The 18,740-nt window shown below is 37.3% G+C and overlaps 1 protein-coding gene across 1 annotated transcript in view; it reads right to left on the bottom strand.

Moving 5' to 3' along the window:
* LOC133788514 (tRNA ligase 1) overlaps positions 1 to 18,740 on the bottom strand; it is an 82,570-nt gene that overhangs the window by 32,924 nt on the left and 30,906 nt on the right. Inside the window, exons 9-20 of the mRNA XM_062226027.1 lie at positions 14,864 to 14,992; positions 14,516 to 14,580; positions 14,259 to 14,423; positions 13,741 to 13,901; positions 13,585 to 13,616; positions 13,074 to 13,243; positions 12,552 to 12,631; positions 12,092 to 12,157; positions 11,018 to 11,307; positions 10,310 to 10,417; positions 9,687 to 9,784; positions 3,082 to 3,142 (exon numbers count right to left, since the gene is read on the bottom strand). Coding sequence (XP_062082011.1) covers positions 3,082 to 3,142; positions 9,687 to 9,784; positions 10,310 to 10,417; positions 11,018 to 11,307; positions 12,092 to 12,157; positions 12,552 to 12,631; positions 13,074 to 13,243; positions 13,585 to 13,616; positions 13,741 to 13,901; positions 14,259 to 14,423; positions 14,516 to 14,580; positions 14,864 to 14,992 — 1,425 coding nt within the window. The remainder of the gene's footprint in view (positions 1 to 3,081; positions 3,143 to 9,686; positions 9,785 to 10,309; positions 10,418 to 11,017; positions 11,308 to 12,091; positions 12,158 to 12,551; positions 12,632 to 13,073; positions 13,244 to 13,584; positions 13,617 to 13,740; positions 13,902 to 14,258; positions 14,424 to 14,515; positions 14,581 to 14,863; positions 14,993 to 18,740) is intronic.

The raw sequence follows: 18,740 nt of genomic DNA, 5'->3' as shown, positions 1-18,740 counted from the left end.
AGAATTTTCTGATCTCCATCTCCGAAATGTAGTATCATATTCCTTTGGTTGAGTCTCCTCCCCTGTCAAATAACCTAATTTTCCCCTACCATCCATAGCTAATTTCACAGATTGGGCCCATTCTAAGTAGTTCTTATTGTTTAACCTAACAGTAGTGATTTGAATGGAAGCATTGGTGTTGAAATCAGCAGTATTTTGGGTGTTTTGGATGGCAGGAGATGCGGCTGTGGTAGGGGATGAAGGTGGAGTTTGGTCGGCCGAATTTTTGGACATGGTGGTCTGATTTCAGTGAACCCTAAACCTAAGCTCTGATACCATTTGGAGGAAAAAATATATTCTTTATTGATACTAAAACTAAGAATATACATAGGTATTTATAGAATACATAGTTGACTAATAGCTAGGGAAAATCAGCACTATACAGGGAAGAAAATAGCTGTACAATCTATTCCTAGAAAGGTTCTAGAAAATACAAGGAGAAGATAATCTCTAATTAATTCACATTTTTCTATAGCATTGATTACTAAGAGACGTTTGCTCCTGTTGCTAAGTTGAACACCATTCGAGTTCTCTTGTCGATTGCAGTATACAAAGAATGGCCTTTATTCCAACTTGATGTAAAGAATATATTTCTTAACGAAGATCTAGTGGAAGAAGTATACATGGATATCCCTCCAGGATTTGAGGGCAGAATCACTAAGGGAAAGGTGTGCAAACTCAAGAAATCCCTTTATGGCCTCAAGCAATCCCCTCGAGCCTGGTTTGACAGGTTTACGAAAGTTCTAAAGGGAGATGGCTATACTCAGTGCCAGTCAGATCACACTCTGTTTGTAAAACATTCAGCAGGGGGAAAACTAACGGTGTTAATAGTTTATGTTGATGATATTGTGGTTACAGGAAATTTCATGGAGGAAATTATTCATCTCAAGCAGCTCCTCTCTAGTGAATTTGAGATAAAGGATCTAAGACAATTAAGATACTTCCTAGGGATGGAAGTAGCAAGATCCAGCCTTGGCATCTCAGTCACTCAACGAAAATATGTCCTCAACCTCTTACAAGAAACAGGGATGATTAGATGCAAGCCAGTTGACACACCGATGGATCCTACTACCAAACTTGGAGCACGGAATAAAAGTTGATCGAGGAAGGTACCAACGTCTCGAGGGAAAATTAATCTACCTAATTCACACTTGGCCTGATATAAGCTTTGCTGTAAGTGCTGTTAGTCAATTTCTCAACAGTCCCGCAAAGGAACACATGGATGTTTATCGGATTCTTAGGTACCTCAAAGGAACACCAGGAAAAGGGCTAATGTTCAGAAAAGCTTTTCACAGGGATCTTAAAATCTACACAGATGTAGATTGGGCAGGTTCTCTCACTGACCGAAGATCCACTTCTGGATATTGCTCCTATATTTGGGGAAATCTCGAATCTTGGCGCAACAAGAAGCAGCAGGTATGTGGCTGAACACATGGAATTTGTGAAGGAATGTGGCTGAAATGCTTGCTTGAACTCAGAATCCGCCTTGAAGGCCCTATAAATGTTTTCTGTGATAATCAATCAACTATAGCAATTGCAAAGAATCCAGTCCATCATGATAGAACTAAACATGTCGAAATTGATCGTCATTTCATCAATGAGAAGATTGAAGGCAAGATCATCACCTTGAAGCATGTTCCCTCAAGACAACAGGCAGCTGACATCTAACCAAAGCTCTCCATCACCCTAATTTCAGTGAACTCAGCTCCAAACTAGAAATGTTTAGCATATATCATCTAGCTTGAGGGGGAGTGTAGGAAATCAAGCTAGTTATTGGTTGTCATATGTTGATAGCAAAGAATTTATGTTTCCAATTGTTGTTTCAGCTTCCTCGTATATAGGAATTCCTAGTTATTGTATTTATTTTTTAATATGAAGGGTCTTAGTTGTTTGTTGTATATATAGCCTAGTTCTATGTTGTAAAAGATAGAGAATACAGAAATAAAAATAATTTCTCTCATACTATTTTCTTCAGATTACTATTCCAAAAGAATGAAGAAAGAGGAGTTGAGGCTTTTACAGATGTAGATTGGGCAGGTTTAGTTGAAGATAGAATATCAACAACTAGATATTGTACTAAAATATGGGGGAACTTAGTCACATGTAGGAGCAAGAAACAACCCGAGGTAGCTCGCAGTAGTGTTGAAGCAGAACTGAGGGCTCTTGCTCAAGGAGTATGTGAACTATTATGGAACAAACGAATATTTGAAAAATTGAAGCCTCAACGAATTGAGCCTTTAAAGTTGTATTGTGACAGTAAGTCAGTAATCAACATAGTGCATAATCCGGTTCATCATGATAGGACCAAACATGTTGAAGTGGACAGACACTTTATCAAAGAAAGAATCGATGGAAAAGAGCTATGTGTTGTGTATATTCCTAGCAAACTGTAGCAAGCTGCTATGTTAACCAAAGGCTTGTCGAAAGAAGTTTTTAACGAGCTAGTTTGCAAGCTGGGCATGTGGAATCTTTATGCCCCAACTTGAGGGAGGGTGTAGAAAATATCATACATTTTAGCATTTATTCATTATTGTTACTATAGGAAACTAAGTAGTGTAATTGTACAAATTACTATAATTAGATTATTCTATTGTAGGTTAATTGATTTGCCCTAGAATATCTGTAATTACTTTTGTATATTTGGTATTATGTACCAGATTTGTTAGAGTTGTACGTGCCGATTTAAAGGCATTATTCTTCATGAATAAAATCATCCAAGTCTTATTTTCCAAACCTGCAAATGGGTGGGAGCGGGGTGCATTAAACCCAACCCGCCATAGTGGTGGGTAGGCTAATGTTACACGAAAAAAAAAATCTAATATTTCTTTCTTCTCAGACACTCGTGTAAAGATTTCTGCCTCTTGAATCTCAGCTATGTTTTCAACTTTCAGATGCTTAAATTCCAGTTGAGTTTGTTGTGGTGTGGCTTGTTGTTATTCGAAACTCCTTTGGTTGTATTGTTATTCTTGACATATAATAATACATTAGTATCATTTTCGAAAATAAAAATCACCAATAAAAGTGTCAGAAGCAACAAAAAACCTTCAGAATCAGGTACAATGGGAACTGCAGAGGCCTTGGTGCTGCGACACATGTTTTCAATCTGAAAAAATGAAAAGCAGCAAGAAGGTCATCATGAAGCAATTTCGACAAGTTACAAGTACACTACAAATGCTAGGCCAAAAGGAATTCTGAAAATATATCAAAAAATCATATGAAAGTCATCATATATAAGTCAATTAAATGTTTATTGCTTTTATATTAGAAATCTTTATTACTAAGTTTATATTCACCATTACAGCGGCTCAAAAGGGAACACAACTGTCATGTTTTATTTAAGACAACAGTTTCGTATTTGGATCCCATTGTCACATCAAGTTTCACACAATCACTTCTACTTTTCATCCCCAAGAGCATATCTTAGAAACATTCATCTGACATTTTACAAAATTAATGTATTAGTATCCCAGAAGAATTGTGTTAGGTCCCAAATAGATTCACACATAACACATAGAACACTAAAAGAACAATGACTAGATAAATAGCATAGTATAGCTAATAAACCCAGTGGTATTCGAGAGACCACCACTCTCCCCAAAGAGTTACTACTCTTAATCTCAGATTCATACAATGGATGTACTCTCTATCTCCACAACCCTATTTAAATATACTCAGTATGGGCTCTTGCACTTCCCAAACCACTTACCCCTTTATTATTCTTGATTACAAAATATAACCCACCATCCCCACTACCTTATTAATGTTTAATGTCTATTTGCTAACTCTTGGGTTCCGAACATTACCAACCGCCCAAAATTCACCTTGTCCTCAAGGTGAGGAAAAGAAAGCTAACTTTGTTGCAAGCAAGTCTTCGTTCAGTTTGGAGATCATATTCTTTATGTTGAACTATAGATATTGTAGATTTGTGTGAATAATACTTCTAATCTGATTTTATTGATGAATAGTATGGCCTATATATAGGCTGAATACAAAGAGCTAGACAAAAAAATACAACCTAAACATAGCTGTCAATTACAATCTAACTTAGCTGTAAATTACAACCTAAAAATAGCTGTACAAAATGTATTTACAAAGATATTTCTACACTCCCCCTCAAGCTGAGTTGTATATGTTATGCAAACCCAGCTTGGAATTAAATTCTTCAAAACTTGTTCTTGGTAGTGCTTTTGTTAGAATGTCGGCAATTTGTTTCTTTGTAGGAATGTAGTTGAGCTCAATGATCTTTGAATTCACCTTCTCAGAAATGAAGTGTCTGTCTATTTCAACATGTTTAGTTCTATCGTGGTGAACTGGATTTTTAGCAATACTAATTGCTGCTTAACTATCACTGCTTGACTATCACTGTACATTTTAAAAGACTTAGGAGAGTCAAACCTCAATTCATTCATGAGTCTTTTGATCCACATCCCTTCACAAATACCCAAGGCTAAAGCACGATATTCTGACTCTGCACTACTCCTTGAGACCACAGACTGTTTTTTACTACGCCAAATAACTAAATTACCCCATACATAGGTGCAATAACCACTAGTTGATCGTCTGTCAGTCATCTCTCCAGCCCAACTAGAGTCTATGTAAACTTCCAAGTCTCGGTTGTTGTGTTTTTTGAAGTGCAAACCAAGACCTGGTGTCATTTTCAAATATCTTAGAATACGATACACTGCTTCCAAGTGCTCCTCACAAGGACTGTGCATATGTTGACTAACAACGCTGACAGGGAAGGCGATATCAGGTCTGGTATGAGAGAGAAAGATTAGCTTTCCTACTAATCTTTGATAGCTCCCCCTCTCTACTGGAGTTGAATCCTCTCTTCGATTAACTTTCAAGTTTGGATCCATGGGAGTGTCAACCGGCTTGCTCCCAATCATTCCAGTTTCCTTTAGAAGATCTAGGATATACTTTCGCTGAGATATAACAATTCCTTCTTTCGATCGGGCTACTTCCATACCAAGAAAGTATTTGAGGGTTCCTAGATCTTTGATTTCAAATTTAGAGGCAAGAAGTCTTTTGAGATCTGAAATTTCTCCTAAGTCATCTCCAGTTAAGATTATGTCATCCACATAGACAATGAGAATTGCTAGCTTCCCAGTTGAAGAGAACTTGAAAAATAGAGTATGATCAGCCCGACTTTGAGTATATCCATGTTTGACAACTAACTTTGCAAATTTGTCAAACCATGCTCGAGGTGACTGTTTCAAGCCATAAAGAGATTTGAGAAGTTTGCACACTACTCGACCACTGGAGTGTTTCTTCATACCTGGTGGAATTTCCATATAGACTTCTTCTTCGAGATCCCCATTCAAAAAAGCATTCTTCACATCCGACTGATATAAAGGCCACTCACAATTTACAGCAAGCGATAATAAAACTCTTACTGTATTAAGTTTGGCGACAGGAGCAAAGGTCTCCTGATAGTCAACACCATATGATTGAGTGAATCCCTTGGCAACTAATCGAGCCTCGAATCTGTTGATACTCCCATCTGAATTATATTTGACAGTGAAAATCCACTTGCAACCAGCTGTCTGTTTTCCTTGAGGTAACTCAGTGAGAACCCAAGTACCATTTTTCTCAAGAGCATTCATTTCTTCATCGACTGCAGTCTTCCATTTTGGATCTTTCAAGGCTTCATAAATATCTGTGGGAATCTGAATAAGATCAAGAGAAGAGACAAAAGCTCGGTACATAGGTGTTAGTTTCCCATAAGCAACATACTTTTCAATGGGGTGATTGGTACAAGTTCTAACACCCTTTCGATGAGCAATAGGTAGGTCGAGATCATCAATAGTAGGAGAAACTAACTCATGAACCACAGAATCCTTACCTTCATGATTTTCGAGGTTGAGAGGGCTTTGATGAGTGTTTGAGCAGTTCTTGTCTTGCATGTTGACCTCTATATTTCCAACTTTTCTCCTACTATAAACACGAAGTTCTTTGTTACCTATATCAAATTGTGCTTGAGTTTGAGGTGGTGGTAAAGTTGAAGGAATGTTTGTGTTTTATGAGGAGAAAGGTGAGAGCGGATTGACTATAGAGGACGGGTTGGGTGTGTTTTCTGGACTGATATCTGGTTGGATAGGAAAAGTGGGTAAGGAAGGACTAGTTGATTGATCTGGTTGGATAGGCAAAGAGGGCAAAGACTGAGCACTTTGATGTTTGTGTGTCACAACATTGGGTTGAGGAAATGCAGCTTGATGATCCTGAAGAGTTTCCCAAAGCTGATATTCATGAGAATGCTCCCCCTGAATACCAGATTTGGGAAAGAAAGATTGATGTTCAAAAAAGGTGACATCCATAGTGTTATAGATCCTTTTTGTAATTGGGGAGTAACATTTATACCCTTTTTGAGTGTTGGAGTACCCGATGAAGAGACACTTGTGAGACTTTGGATCAAGTTTGGTTCGTTTGTGATCATAAATATGGACAAAAGTCGTACATCCGAAGACTTTAAATGGAAGATCGGAGGAGAAAGCTAAGATATGAGGGAATGTGGCAAGTAACAGATTTCTGGGAGCTTTGAATTGTAGTACACGGCTAGGCATACGATTGATGAGATAGGTGGCTGTGAGTAAGGCTTCCCCCCAAAACTGTTTAGGAACATGATTTGAAAACATGATGGATCTAGAAACTTCAAGAAGATGTCTGTTTTTTCGCTCAGCCACTCCATTTTGTTGCGGAGTATCAACACATGAACTAATGTGAACAATACCTTGATCTAAGTATGGACCAAAAATGGAGTTAAAATATTCCTTTCCATTATCAGTTTTCAGGATTTGGATTTTTCGGCGAAATTGATTTTGAATCATGGAATGAAATTTTTTAAAAATAGAAGCAATATCAGATTTTTCTTTCATAAGGAATGTCCATGTTGTCCTAGTATGATCATCAATAAAGGATACAAACCATCTAGATCCATTAATATTAGTTACTCGTGAGGGTCCCCAAATATCACTATGTATCATCGAAAAAGGTTGTGAAGGTTTGTAAGGAAGACTGGGATAAGAGTTTCGAGTATGCTTAGCAAGTTGACATACTTCACAATGAAAGAATTTTGGTCTTTTGTGGACAAATAACTGAGGAAATAGTTTTTCAAGATAACCAAAATTTGGATGTCCTAGTCGAAAATGCCACAACATAACACGATTTTCATTCGAAACAGACACAAAATTGGAAACAGAATCTAAATTGGAATGATTACCACAACTGGATTTGTGAACTTGTTTACTTTTAGGAGAATCCTTGAGAATATAGAGCCCATCATGCATTTCAGCACTGCCAATCACCTTCTCCGAGCCCTCAACCTGAAATTCACAAAGATTTGGATAGAATTTAGTTACACAATTCAGATCTCGAGTAAGTTTGCTTATTGAAAGAAGATTGCAATTTAGTTTAGGGACAAATAGAACAGATGAAAGGCGAAGTTCATCTGATAAAGTTACTGAGCCGGTCCCTATCACTTTTGAGAGAGAACCATCGGCAATTCTGACGGTGTGGGATTCAGCACATGGTTTGAAGGTGCTAAAGACTTGTAAATCACCCGTCATGTGGTCGGAAGCTCCTGAATCAACAATCCAAGTACCTTTGTTGGAGGTTGCAGTAAATGTGTGAGACGTAGAACCTTGATGACACATTATGCTGACATTTGCCTCGGTTGAAGATGGATTTGGCTACTGCATACACTACCCAAGAGGTGTTGGAGTTGCATTGATATTGTCCTTTGAGAAGTGGCTAACTTCCAAGTCTTGAAAATAGAGGACTTTATGAGAAGAATTGGTGACAAGAGTAGCTGATTGAGGAGTGGGTTTGGCTGATTGGAGAAGTTGAGGAGAAGCCATTGATTTGAGAAGGTGATATGTTTGAGATTGGCTTTTAGATGAGGAGTTGGCTGTAACAACCATTGATAAGAACAGGGAAATGCAGCAAGGAGTGCCGAGGAAGACGCTGGAAAAAGCTCGCCGTCGGGGTGCTACACGCGCCTACACGCGCCACGCGTGTGGGAGATGGGGCCGGAGATGGAGGCGGCGCGTGAGGCTCACGCGCGGCTCTGCTGAGTGCCGGGTGCAGGAAGCTTCCTGTGAAGGAGGTGAGAGTAGAAGATTGCCCTAAAATAATTTTCTAAGGTTGAGCTAAAAAGTGCAAAACCCTAATTTTTTTACTGAAAGAGGGCAGAAAAGATTGGAAAGAGTTTTCAATTTTTAGACTACTAATGGCTCTGATACCATGTAGATTTGTGAGAATAATACTTCTAATCTGATTTTATTGATGAATAGTATGGCCTATATATAAGCTGAATACAAAGAGCTAGACAAAAAAATACAACCTAAACATAGCTGTCAATTACAACCTAACTTAGCTGTAAATTGCAACCTAAAAATAGTTGTACAAAATGTATTTACAAAGATATTTCTATAGATATCAACAGATCCATTTTCACAGGTTCTAAGACTGACATGTGATACTTTTGTTGGAGACCCCATATTCTTTTGGACAATTCAGCCTCAATTTTGTTGGCTGGGTTCTTCACAAGATTTTGGGTCATCTTTTTTCCTCTGTCAAATAGATGGCGCCTGTATCATGCAACCTTCCCTGACGTAACAGCAGAATCTGGAGACTGGAAACCATGAGATCTCCTCTTCACGATGGCTAGCACAATGAAGTCGACTTTGCCAGAAGAAATCCCCACCACACCCACAGCGAACCAAGCAGCAGCTGAAACTACTGTTGTCGCTGCCTCCTGCGGTGCCAATGTTTCCTCACGACTCACTTGAATGAAGACAAAAGATTGTGATTCAGTCGCCGATTCCGACAGAGTATTGTTTTTCATCAGAATTTTTCTTCCCCATCTAGTCTCTAAGTTTTTCTTTTGTTGTCAAGGATAACTATGGATAGTGAATCATGCTTACCTTCACCATTTGAAAAATCTTGGTTTTCTAACACCCCATCACCACAACCACTTTTGTTAGATTCGGAGACAGATTCTTTGAAAGTGGGCTGGTTCTGAAATATCTCAACATCTCCACTATTGCAGTGAGGAGCTTTACCCATCGTCATCGCTAAAAGTCTCGGTATACCTAGTCCATCGAGTTTACAATGAATAGATTCTAGCATATCCAATATAACAGGAATTCAAGTCATATTCAAATTGATTTTATCAAGTTGTTGGCTCCATGTCTGAAACGATTCCTCCTTTGTCTTTGGCTGTCCGCTGCGAGCTTCCAAAACTTGCTCTGCCATGGCCAAGATCGATGCTCTGATACCACTGTTAGGTCCCAAATAGATTCACACACAACGCATAGAACACTACAAGAACAATGACCAGATAAATAGCATAGTATAGCTAATAAACCCAGTGGTATTCGAGAGACCACCACTCTCCCCAAAGAGTTACTACTCCTAATCTCAGATTCATACAAGGGATGTACTCTCCATCTCCACAACCCTATTTAAATATACTCAATATGGGCTTTTACAATTCCCAAACCACTTACCCCTTTATTATTCTTGATTACAAAATATAACCCACCATCCCCACTACTTTATTAATGTTTAATGTCTATTTGCTGACTCTTGGGTTCCTAACAAATTATTTGAGGTAATTCTTATGAGTTCTAGACAGAGCAAATTACCTGCCTCCACACTTCTTCATTTGGTGCATTCTTGTCCGCAAGCATAATAGAGTATGGTTTTTTCCTGCGTTCATCAGCAACCTTCTGCCAATACTTTCCTAAAGAAATAGAATACAAATACATAAGCATGTATTTCACACCAGAAAAAGAAATCAAATGTACTAAGCATCATGCCTCTAGGAAACAATTTCCAAGCATGCAATACAAAGACCAGTCATAAAATTTAAAATTTGAAGTATTCGGATTACTTCATTATCATCAGCTTCCAAAATTATTAAGCTCCACTTTTTCTTTGAGTCGAAAAGATAGTTATATTCCATTAAGCACCACTTTTTCATGAATCATGACACCACATAAAGTGTTTAATAGTCAAGTGTTAATATCATAAATATGTGTTTATCAACATCGATTTGGACCTAAAGTTAAATCTTCCAACTTCCGATATCATAAAAGTAATTATCAAAGATTCCACATCAAAAAAAAAAAGATTTGACAACTAGCACAGTTATCTAAAAAAAACTAATAATAAAATAGACTTATTAATTTATTCAAATTAATGACTAAAAGGCAGAAAAAATTATTAGAGATAAAAATAAGTGCAAACAATCATGAAATAATCATACCTTTGATTAGATCACCCATCAGACTTTGAATAGGTCGATCATCACCAAGTCCTCCTGGAACATTTAGTAATTCCTTGCAAAGTGCTGACTTAGCACAACCAGGTATACCTAAAAAATGACCATCAAATGAGGAGTCAAAATAAAATGAGTGAGATCTGTCACAACTTATGCAAAGTAAGGAAGAAACTAAAAATTCCAGCAACAAAAGAGTTAAAGCCTGGGCAAAAAATAAAGAACCACCAATAGCTGCATTGAAGATACATTTATGTAAAATAATTTCAGATAAAAGGAGATAACAGATGACATGTACTTCACAAGGAATTCTTAAAATTCCAAGTTGGTAAGAAACTAAGAAAAAGAAGACCCACATGAAACATGACATATGATAGACGACCGGAAATATCACTCAAAAATCTATAAAATGGACACAAAGTTGCTAATTTGTTAAACTACACATGAGTGACGAAGCATATTATTCACAAGTGTATAGTTTTAATCTTGTGATTCAATCTTTAAAAGTGATGTAATAAGAAAAAGAAAATGTTAATAGAACAGCAATGCAAACAAACAATATTCACATAGCTGGATGCAGTTTAATGGATTTACATCTCCCTTCTGAAATTGTGTATGGTGCATGTAAGCTTCCCTTAAGAGCATATTATAAAATTCCTTAGCTATCTACAGCAAGTATGCAACAACATGACTTACCTGGAAAGAATACAATTAAACCTTCATCTTTTGGTACTGAGTCCTTAACAGAAGGACTGGGGCTTGATGGTGTTACCTCTCGCTCAATCTCTAGATCACCTTCTTCATCCCTGCCTTTCTCAATGATGGCCAAGAAATCTTCAGCACTTACCAAGTTACCAGCAGATCCTATCAGAGCCTGATTCTGAGGACTTCGCTTTGCAAACTCTTCAAGAAAAGGCTCAACCTCACTAAGATATATTGATGATGACAGCTGTTTGTTTCCACACTTCCTTCGTATATAAACAGCCCTGTAAATAAAGTGCATAGTTCAATTATCTGAAATAGTAAATACGATGCCCCAATATTCACAAAAGTCCTTTCCAAGTGGTTTTCCCTACATGGTGTGTTCTATGTAAGAGGTATTCTGAGTCAACCAATTGCAAGGGCTTTATGGGCTAAGTTTCTGGCTGAATTCAGACTGTAATGGATTGTTCCAAGGGCAACAGAAAAGAAGTGGATGGAGGGGGCTTCTCCGCTAGTGTTTTGTTATATAAGAATAAAGGAAGTTTAGGCTAGGGAGGCAGAGTGATATGAGTTGGTGGCCCACGAATTTGTATTAGGCTGTTAATTAAAAAAAAAAATTGAAATAGTTGAGTATTGGACTATTGGCTATTATGTGGGTTATTTGGCTGAATAGGAACAATAGAATTTTTCAAGAAAAGGAGATGAGCTGGACCACATCTGGGAGAGAGTTAAACTTTGGGTTGCTATATGGCTAAAGCATGTCAGAGAATTTGTTTTCTTCTCTCTCTCAGATTTCTGAAGGAACTCGGAATGTTTGTTATAGTTTTAGGTTTGCTTTTCTTTTGTAATTTTGGTTTTACATGCTTCATCCTCTGATCTTGAGTCATTTTGTAAGCTGTGACTGTGTTGCGAGTCTGGTTTTCGGCACACTGCCTTAGTTCGCTTGTAGGTTTTTGATATAACAAAATAGTTCTCGTCTCTTATCAAAATTAAAGAAATTGTCAGAGCAAAACCGCAAACAGAAACCACGGTATAACAACTAAACCATACCAAAAAAAAAAATGTTACCACTCATCAAGCATTTTACTCAGTTCCCTCTGCTTTCCTGCTGAAGTTCCCCATATTTTCATTTGCCTAAAACACAAAAACAAACATCAAACTGTTTACTAAAGCAATCCTCAATTGGTTTAGCATATTATCCTTACATATCAAGGATGGAATGGAATAGGATGGCGTAAGTGCTAGAATACTTGATAAAATTACCTTTTACAAGAACATCATCATCAACATTTTAGCTCAACTAGATGTAATCGTGTAAGAAAGAGAAGAGTGGAATAAAAAGTTATTATAATGAAAAAATGGTGCAAGTGCTAAAATACCACAGCAATATCACCTAAAGAACAAGGAAAACACATTATCTCGAAAAGATAATTTTCCATCCAAGAGAAATTAAGAAAAAGGTGAAAATTCTTGAATTCCTTTGCCCCTGAAGTCTTTCTCTGACAGTGAAACAGCCATTGGAGCTTACCTCAAGTAATAGGCCTTATAAGCAGCTGGTCCATCTTTAAAGAGAATTGACATGCCATTGCGAATCAAAAAGGTCCGTAACTGCAAAAAGAGAGATAAGCATAGCTAGTATAAGTTTCCAGCTCTGCAGAGACCCAGGCAATGGAGAACAAAACAAGGAATATAGAAATTCAAGTGAGCAATTAATATAGTGATATTTCCATGTATTAGTCTCTAGACAAACCTCCTTACATTTAAGGAAGTTGCATAGTATTCTCAAAAGTATTTACTTCTTGTTTTTTTTTTTGCACTAGCTCCACCAATCAACCACTTGAACTAGCCTCAAATAACAAAAGTACTACTCTCACAAATCCAGCTCATGTATGGTTGATATTGAATAATTTTATAAACAAACAAATGAATGTTGGCTCATATTACAGATAAAAATACAAATATTTCAAGTCAATCATATTTATATCATGTAATTAAATTTTTAGAGTTTTTTTTACTGTTCACGAATGCCTATTTTATATAAAACTTTTACCTTGTATGTAAGAAATTTCATTTTGATCATTAAGTTTGCATCCTCATCAGCTAATCCATCCTTTTCTAATGCACTGCTGCTAGCATTTTCTACCATGATGGCACTTTTTTTAGCAAGTTCAGCAGCTCTCTCCTTATTTACCTTGAATAAGTTAATATCAACAAAGAAACCTGGGAAAAATATGAAAAACATCAATTATGCAATTACACAACTACTTTTTTCCCAAAAATAAAATAGGAAACAGAAGAACGTCTCAGCTGTCAAGATTTTATGTACTCAATGCACATATGCATGCATTAATATTGGCTAACTAAGAATCTTGCACATGAAAGGAAAGGTTTGCAATGTATTGGTGCATATCTAGTCTCAATTAGCATTTCTTATTACCCTGCATATACCACATCTCTCTTTTTAATAATATATACAACATGTTTCTTAAAAAAATTCCAGAATTTTAGGTGATAAGTTAAATGACAATTAAGACTTTATACCACACAAAAGTAATATTCACCTCGATATAGTGGCCACAATCCTGGTTTGTACCTGAAATGCCACAACTAAAGTTTAGAAAGGTGGAATCCACATCACCAATAACAGGAGCAATAATTTAAAAGAAGTCTTTGATAAAAGAAAATAACCTAGCATGTAGGTCGAACTAAACAAATACCTCATTTCTTTCTGATACCGTCGAAATGCAGAGTCACTGTGAACATGAATGACCATCTTATAGAAAAGGTCATCACTTGATACAGAATCGACTTTGTGGTAGTTATGATAACATTTAAAGGCAGCAGGGAATCGTTTTTCTCTCATCAACCGAATTATTTCCTGGTTCAATTAAAACCATAATATCATCAGTGTCGTTATGAAACACCAAAATCAACAGACGAAAAATTAATCTCAAAAAAAAAGATAGAAGTCTAAAAAATATAATAATAGAACAAAGCTATACAAGCACAAATGAAGTGCAAATGATTTGCCACACTAGTTTCAAGATGCTGAGGCAGCCATTTAAAAACAAAACAATTATTAATAACTAAAGATCCAGCCAAAATGTGGTAATTCTAATATTTATCAAGTCCATGGAAAATTATGCAAAAAATTATACATAGACCAAGTAATCAAATAGTAGCAGTAAAATTAGTGGCACAACATTCTTTGAAATGTTTCAAAACGCATCCCAACCTGCAATTTGGTAGTTGAGAAATCAGCAGGGTGAGACTGTAAAAATTTTGAAACAACGGATTTATCTGCACTTCTTGAATGGGCATCACCAGCGTCACTTCCAAGCCAATCTGAATGGTCGGGGCAGAAGGAGTTTCCAATGCTCTGGAGAAGTGCCTTTACTTGCTGCAGTATGATTGGACATGCACTTATAATTATTTACTTACAAAATCTTTAGCGAAAGATGCTGATAAACATTTTTCTGGGAAGCACATTACCTGTTTTTCATCAGACCGATTTGCTGCACAAATATCCCTTAGACTTGGTCCCAAATTAAGGCAGTCTGTAACATAAACCAAATATTAGTACTTTACCTTAGTTGATTAAAAGTTTCTAGGTCGAACATTTACTACCATCTGCAACCCAGTCTTACATAAACAACACAAAAGTATCTTAAATATGAAATGATTCATGAGACTACTCAAAATTTAGAATGCACTATCACATAAGAATAGCATATGGACTGGAAGAAATAAGAATTGTAAGCTACTAGAAAGATCCAAATTGATTAAAAAGGCTACATAAAAAATGAAAAGTCAGGCAAAAAAATAAAATAAAAAGCGTACCTCCCTCAACTGGTGGATGAGGAAAATCCTTCAATACTTTCTCCATATGTTTTGAGCTCTCGTGACTAACAATACGAGCCACAAGACCCTCCAGTATTTCTCCCTGCACCTTGACATGATCTTTTGAACCTGCATATAAATTAAAACTTGGTTATGTACCCCAAAATAGCTCATGAAACGTAGCATACTCGAAAGGTAAGGCATTTTGCATTGCCTAAGGCATGTAAAAAGGATATAACAGATCTGTTTGGTAAAAACATATAAGTACTGTGATGATGAAGTGCAATTGCTACTTCACCGTCATTTTGGCCACAAAATGGCAGTCCTAAAATAGCTCATGAAACAGAGGCACGTTATCTTACTACACAAAAGGTAAGGCATTTTGTATTGCAAGGCATGTAGAACAGTAAAAGGATATTCAGATTTGTTTAGTAAAAGCATATATCTCTCATGTATTTATTTTATTTTTATATTTTAAGCAAAACTACTTGTTTTATTGATCATATATTAAAATACAAGAAAAAGGGATAAATCCCCAAACCAAACAATTAAAGGAAAATTACAAGACAAAAATTAAAATCATGAAATAAAATTCTATTCTCTCAACCAAGCCAAGAAAGGAATATCTTTAAAATCCTTTTCGTTATGTACCCACAATGCTACATTCTGTTTAATTTTATCACATATCTTCTCCCCATCACTCTCTTCTTCAAATAACTATTTCTTTCCGGCCATACCAGCAAAAAATCTGCTGCTACAGCTGACTGCCAAATCTTTTGTTTAACTGGGCTCCCTTTAATCAAAGACATCAAAGCTTCCTTGCACATTTGATGGTGTGCACCATATCAGAATAAATACCTGCAAAAGCCTATGCCAAATCTACATTGAAAATGTAAAATGTAAAAAGAGATGATGAACTGTCTGCAAAGTACACACCAAGCCAACCCCATGACAAAGACATATAAGGTTTTCTTTTCTAGAACACTTCACGAACATTCAACCTACCTCACGTCAATTGCCACAAAAAAAACTTTACTTTGGGGATTGCAGCAATTTTCCTAAGTTGTGGGGCCCACAAAATATCTTCAACCTCCTCCACACTCCTCAAAGTATCAAAAGCAGATTTACATAAGAAAATTTTCGAATTATCACCTAACCATACCCTGCAGTCATCCAACAATCGGCATAACCTCCTAATTCCCAACTTCTCCAATAGACGGATCAATTATGGAATTACCCTATTATTTAATGTTCTGGAAAGAAAAAAGGAAATTCCAGCTAACCTTCTCTCCCTGAAATTCTGAAAAGCTGTGATATCTTTTTGAACAAATCCTAACCAGGTTAGGAAAACTAGTTAATAATGATTCACACCCACTCCACACATCTTTCCGAAACCTAATAGTCCTTCCATTACCGACTTTAAAAGACACCACCCTTGAAAAATCATAGCAAGATGTTATTCCTTTCCAAGGGCTTCTATATGTCATATTAGAACCTGAATTTGTGTCCCACTGGTTAATGCAAATTTTGCACCTTAAACCATAGGGGTGTCTTTTTCTTAAGGGAATCTCCACGGCCATTTCATTAAGAGCGATTTATTCCTCAAAACCAAATTACTCCTAGGCTTACAAGCTATCTCCCATGAAAGCAAATAATCTCCTCCTTCCCAAAAGAAACTCCTCATTATTCTCTCCAACTCTTTCACCACTTTAATAGGGACTTTAAATAAAGATAGGTAGTATATTGGTACTGAAGATAATACAGATTGTATAAGGATAGGATGAAGTATGACGTTTCCAACCTTGAAGTCTATTGAAAACCTTACTAATTGCCAGTTCTCAAAAACTTGCTTTCCTTGGATTATCTCCCAATGGCATGATTTACATTAGTCTCTAACCATATATCATCCACATTAATCCCCAATAAACTGCTTCTGTTCATATTGATCTTAAGCCATCAAAAAGCATTAAAAGCTCCTAATATCTTCACCAGATTTTCTATTACCACCCTTTCTACTTCTAGGAAAATAGTGAATCATCTGCAAATTGTTTATGGGAAATTTCACTTTTTATCTCTAATAATACCTAATATTACCAAAAAATCCCAACATTAATAATATTTTCAAATTAATGCTAAGCTTTTCCCTCCTACCGAAAATACCCTTCCCATTCAATCTCAGCCTTCTCTCTCTCAGTCTCGGTTTCTCTCTCTTTCAGTCTCACAAAAATCCCCCAAAAACCATCGAACCCCCACCTCCGTCGAGCCGTCGAGCCGCCATCTCCGTCGAGCCGTCGAGCCCGCATCTCCGTCGAGCTCCCACCTTCTCCGTCGAGCCCCCACCTTCTCCCATTTCTCCGGCGATCTCGAGCCCACTGCAAACTCCCATTTTTCTGTCAAACCCGAGACCCACGGAGCATATTTCCTTCAAAGTTTAAAAAACTAAGGTAAAATCTTGAACCCAAGTCCATATTTGCTTTATATCGTTGTTGAATCTGTGATTTGTGGAATGGGTTGTCCGATTTTGTGGGAAATTTTTCTGGGTTTGAACCAGTGGCTCGATAGGTTCGATTATGGTTCGATAGTAGGCTCGATAAGGTAGTTTGAACAGTTCGATGATGGATCGATTATGGCTCGATATGAGCTCGACATGAGCTCGATAAGAGCTCGGTAGGATATGTTGTATTATATTACAAGGGCTCGATAGGTTCGATAATGGTTCGATATGAGACTAGACTGTAGCTCGATGGTTATTTATCTAGACAGACAGATTTTTCATAGCTCGATAGGTTCGATAATGGTTCGATATGAGACTAGACTGTAGCTCGATGGTTATTTATCTAGACAGACAGATTATTCTTAGCTCGATAGGCTCGATGCTAGCTCGATAGGCTCGATAAATTTAGGTTGTTGATATTTCTCGATGGAACTCGATAGTTTTTCGATAGTGCTCGATAGGGTATGTTTCAGCTCGATGATAGCTCGATAGAGATCGATAGAGCTCGATGACAACTTATTTCAGTGTTTTTTTGAAATTTTTTTTATTCTGTTTTCTTACAAAAAAAATTTCATGTGTTGTTACAGATGCCTAAGTTGCTTGTTCCGTTCAGTGATCACTTTCCTGGTCGAGTGACATATCGGGGTAGTAGTACTTTAAATCACATCAAGACCAGGTTTTTGGAGCTCGGGCTGCTTGAAAGGGCTAAGGAATCCCCTTTTAAGCAATTCTTTTTGGCTTCGGAGTTTAATTTCTCCGGAGTCTTGGTGCATCAACTGTTGCTGAGGAAAATCGCCAGCAACAACGAAGATGAGGTGCATTTTTTCTTGGGGTCGAAGTCTTGTAGATTCGGCATGGGAGAGTTTGCCCTGGTGACGGGGTTGGATTTCAGTGCCTTCCCGTCACCAGAAGAGTTGGAAGGGCGTAATCTCAGCGATCGGTTGATAAAGGAGTATTTCAACGATGCTGAGAAAGTAAAGCTGTCACAGGTGGACCATGCTTTCAAGACTTGTACGGTTGTGGAAGATGTGTACAAGCTTGGTCTATGTCTGTTTGTTGAGGGGGTTCTGAATGCCATTGAGGGAAAACTGCACATTTGGCGAGATATTCTAAAAATTGTTGAGAATGTAGAGTACTTCTTCAGCTATCCATGGGGGAAGTACTCTTATAGGAGGCTATTGCATTCTTGTAAGAAGGACATGGTGAAGCAAAAGGCCAACTATGATGCCAAGAAGGATGCCAAGGTGCAGCAAGAGTCCAAATACAGTATGTATGGTTATGCCCCCGCCTTACAGTACTGGGCATATGAGGCTATCCAACAGCTTGCGGTGGAGCTTGTTGTGAGCTCGGGAAACATGTTCCCGAGGATGCTTAGCTGGTCGC

Source organism: Humulus lupulus, chromosome 7 (assembly GCF_963169125.1).
Source record: "Humulus lupulus chromosome 7, drHumLupu1.1, whole genome shotgun sequence".
In the NCBI taxonomy this organism is placed as follows: domain Eukaryota; kingdom Viridiplantae; phylum Streptophyta; class Magnoliopsida; order Rosales; family Cannabaceae; genus Humulus; species Humulus lupulus.
This window is presented reverse-complemented; position numbering and strand designations above follow the sequence as displayed.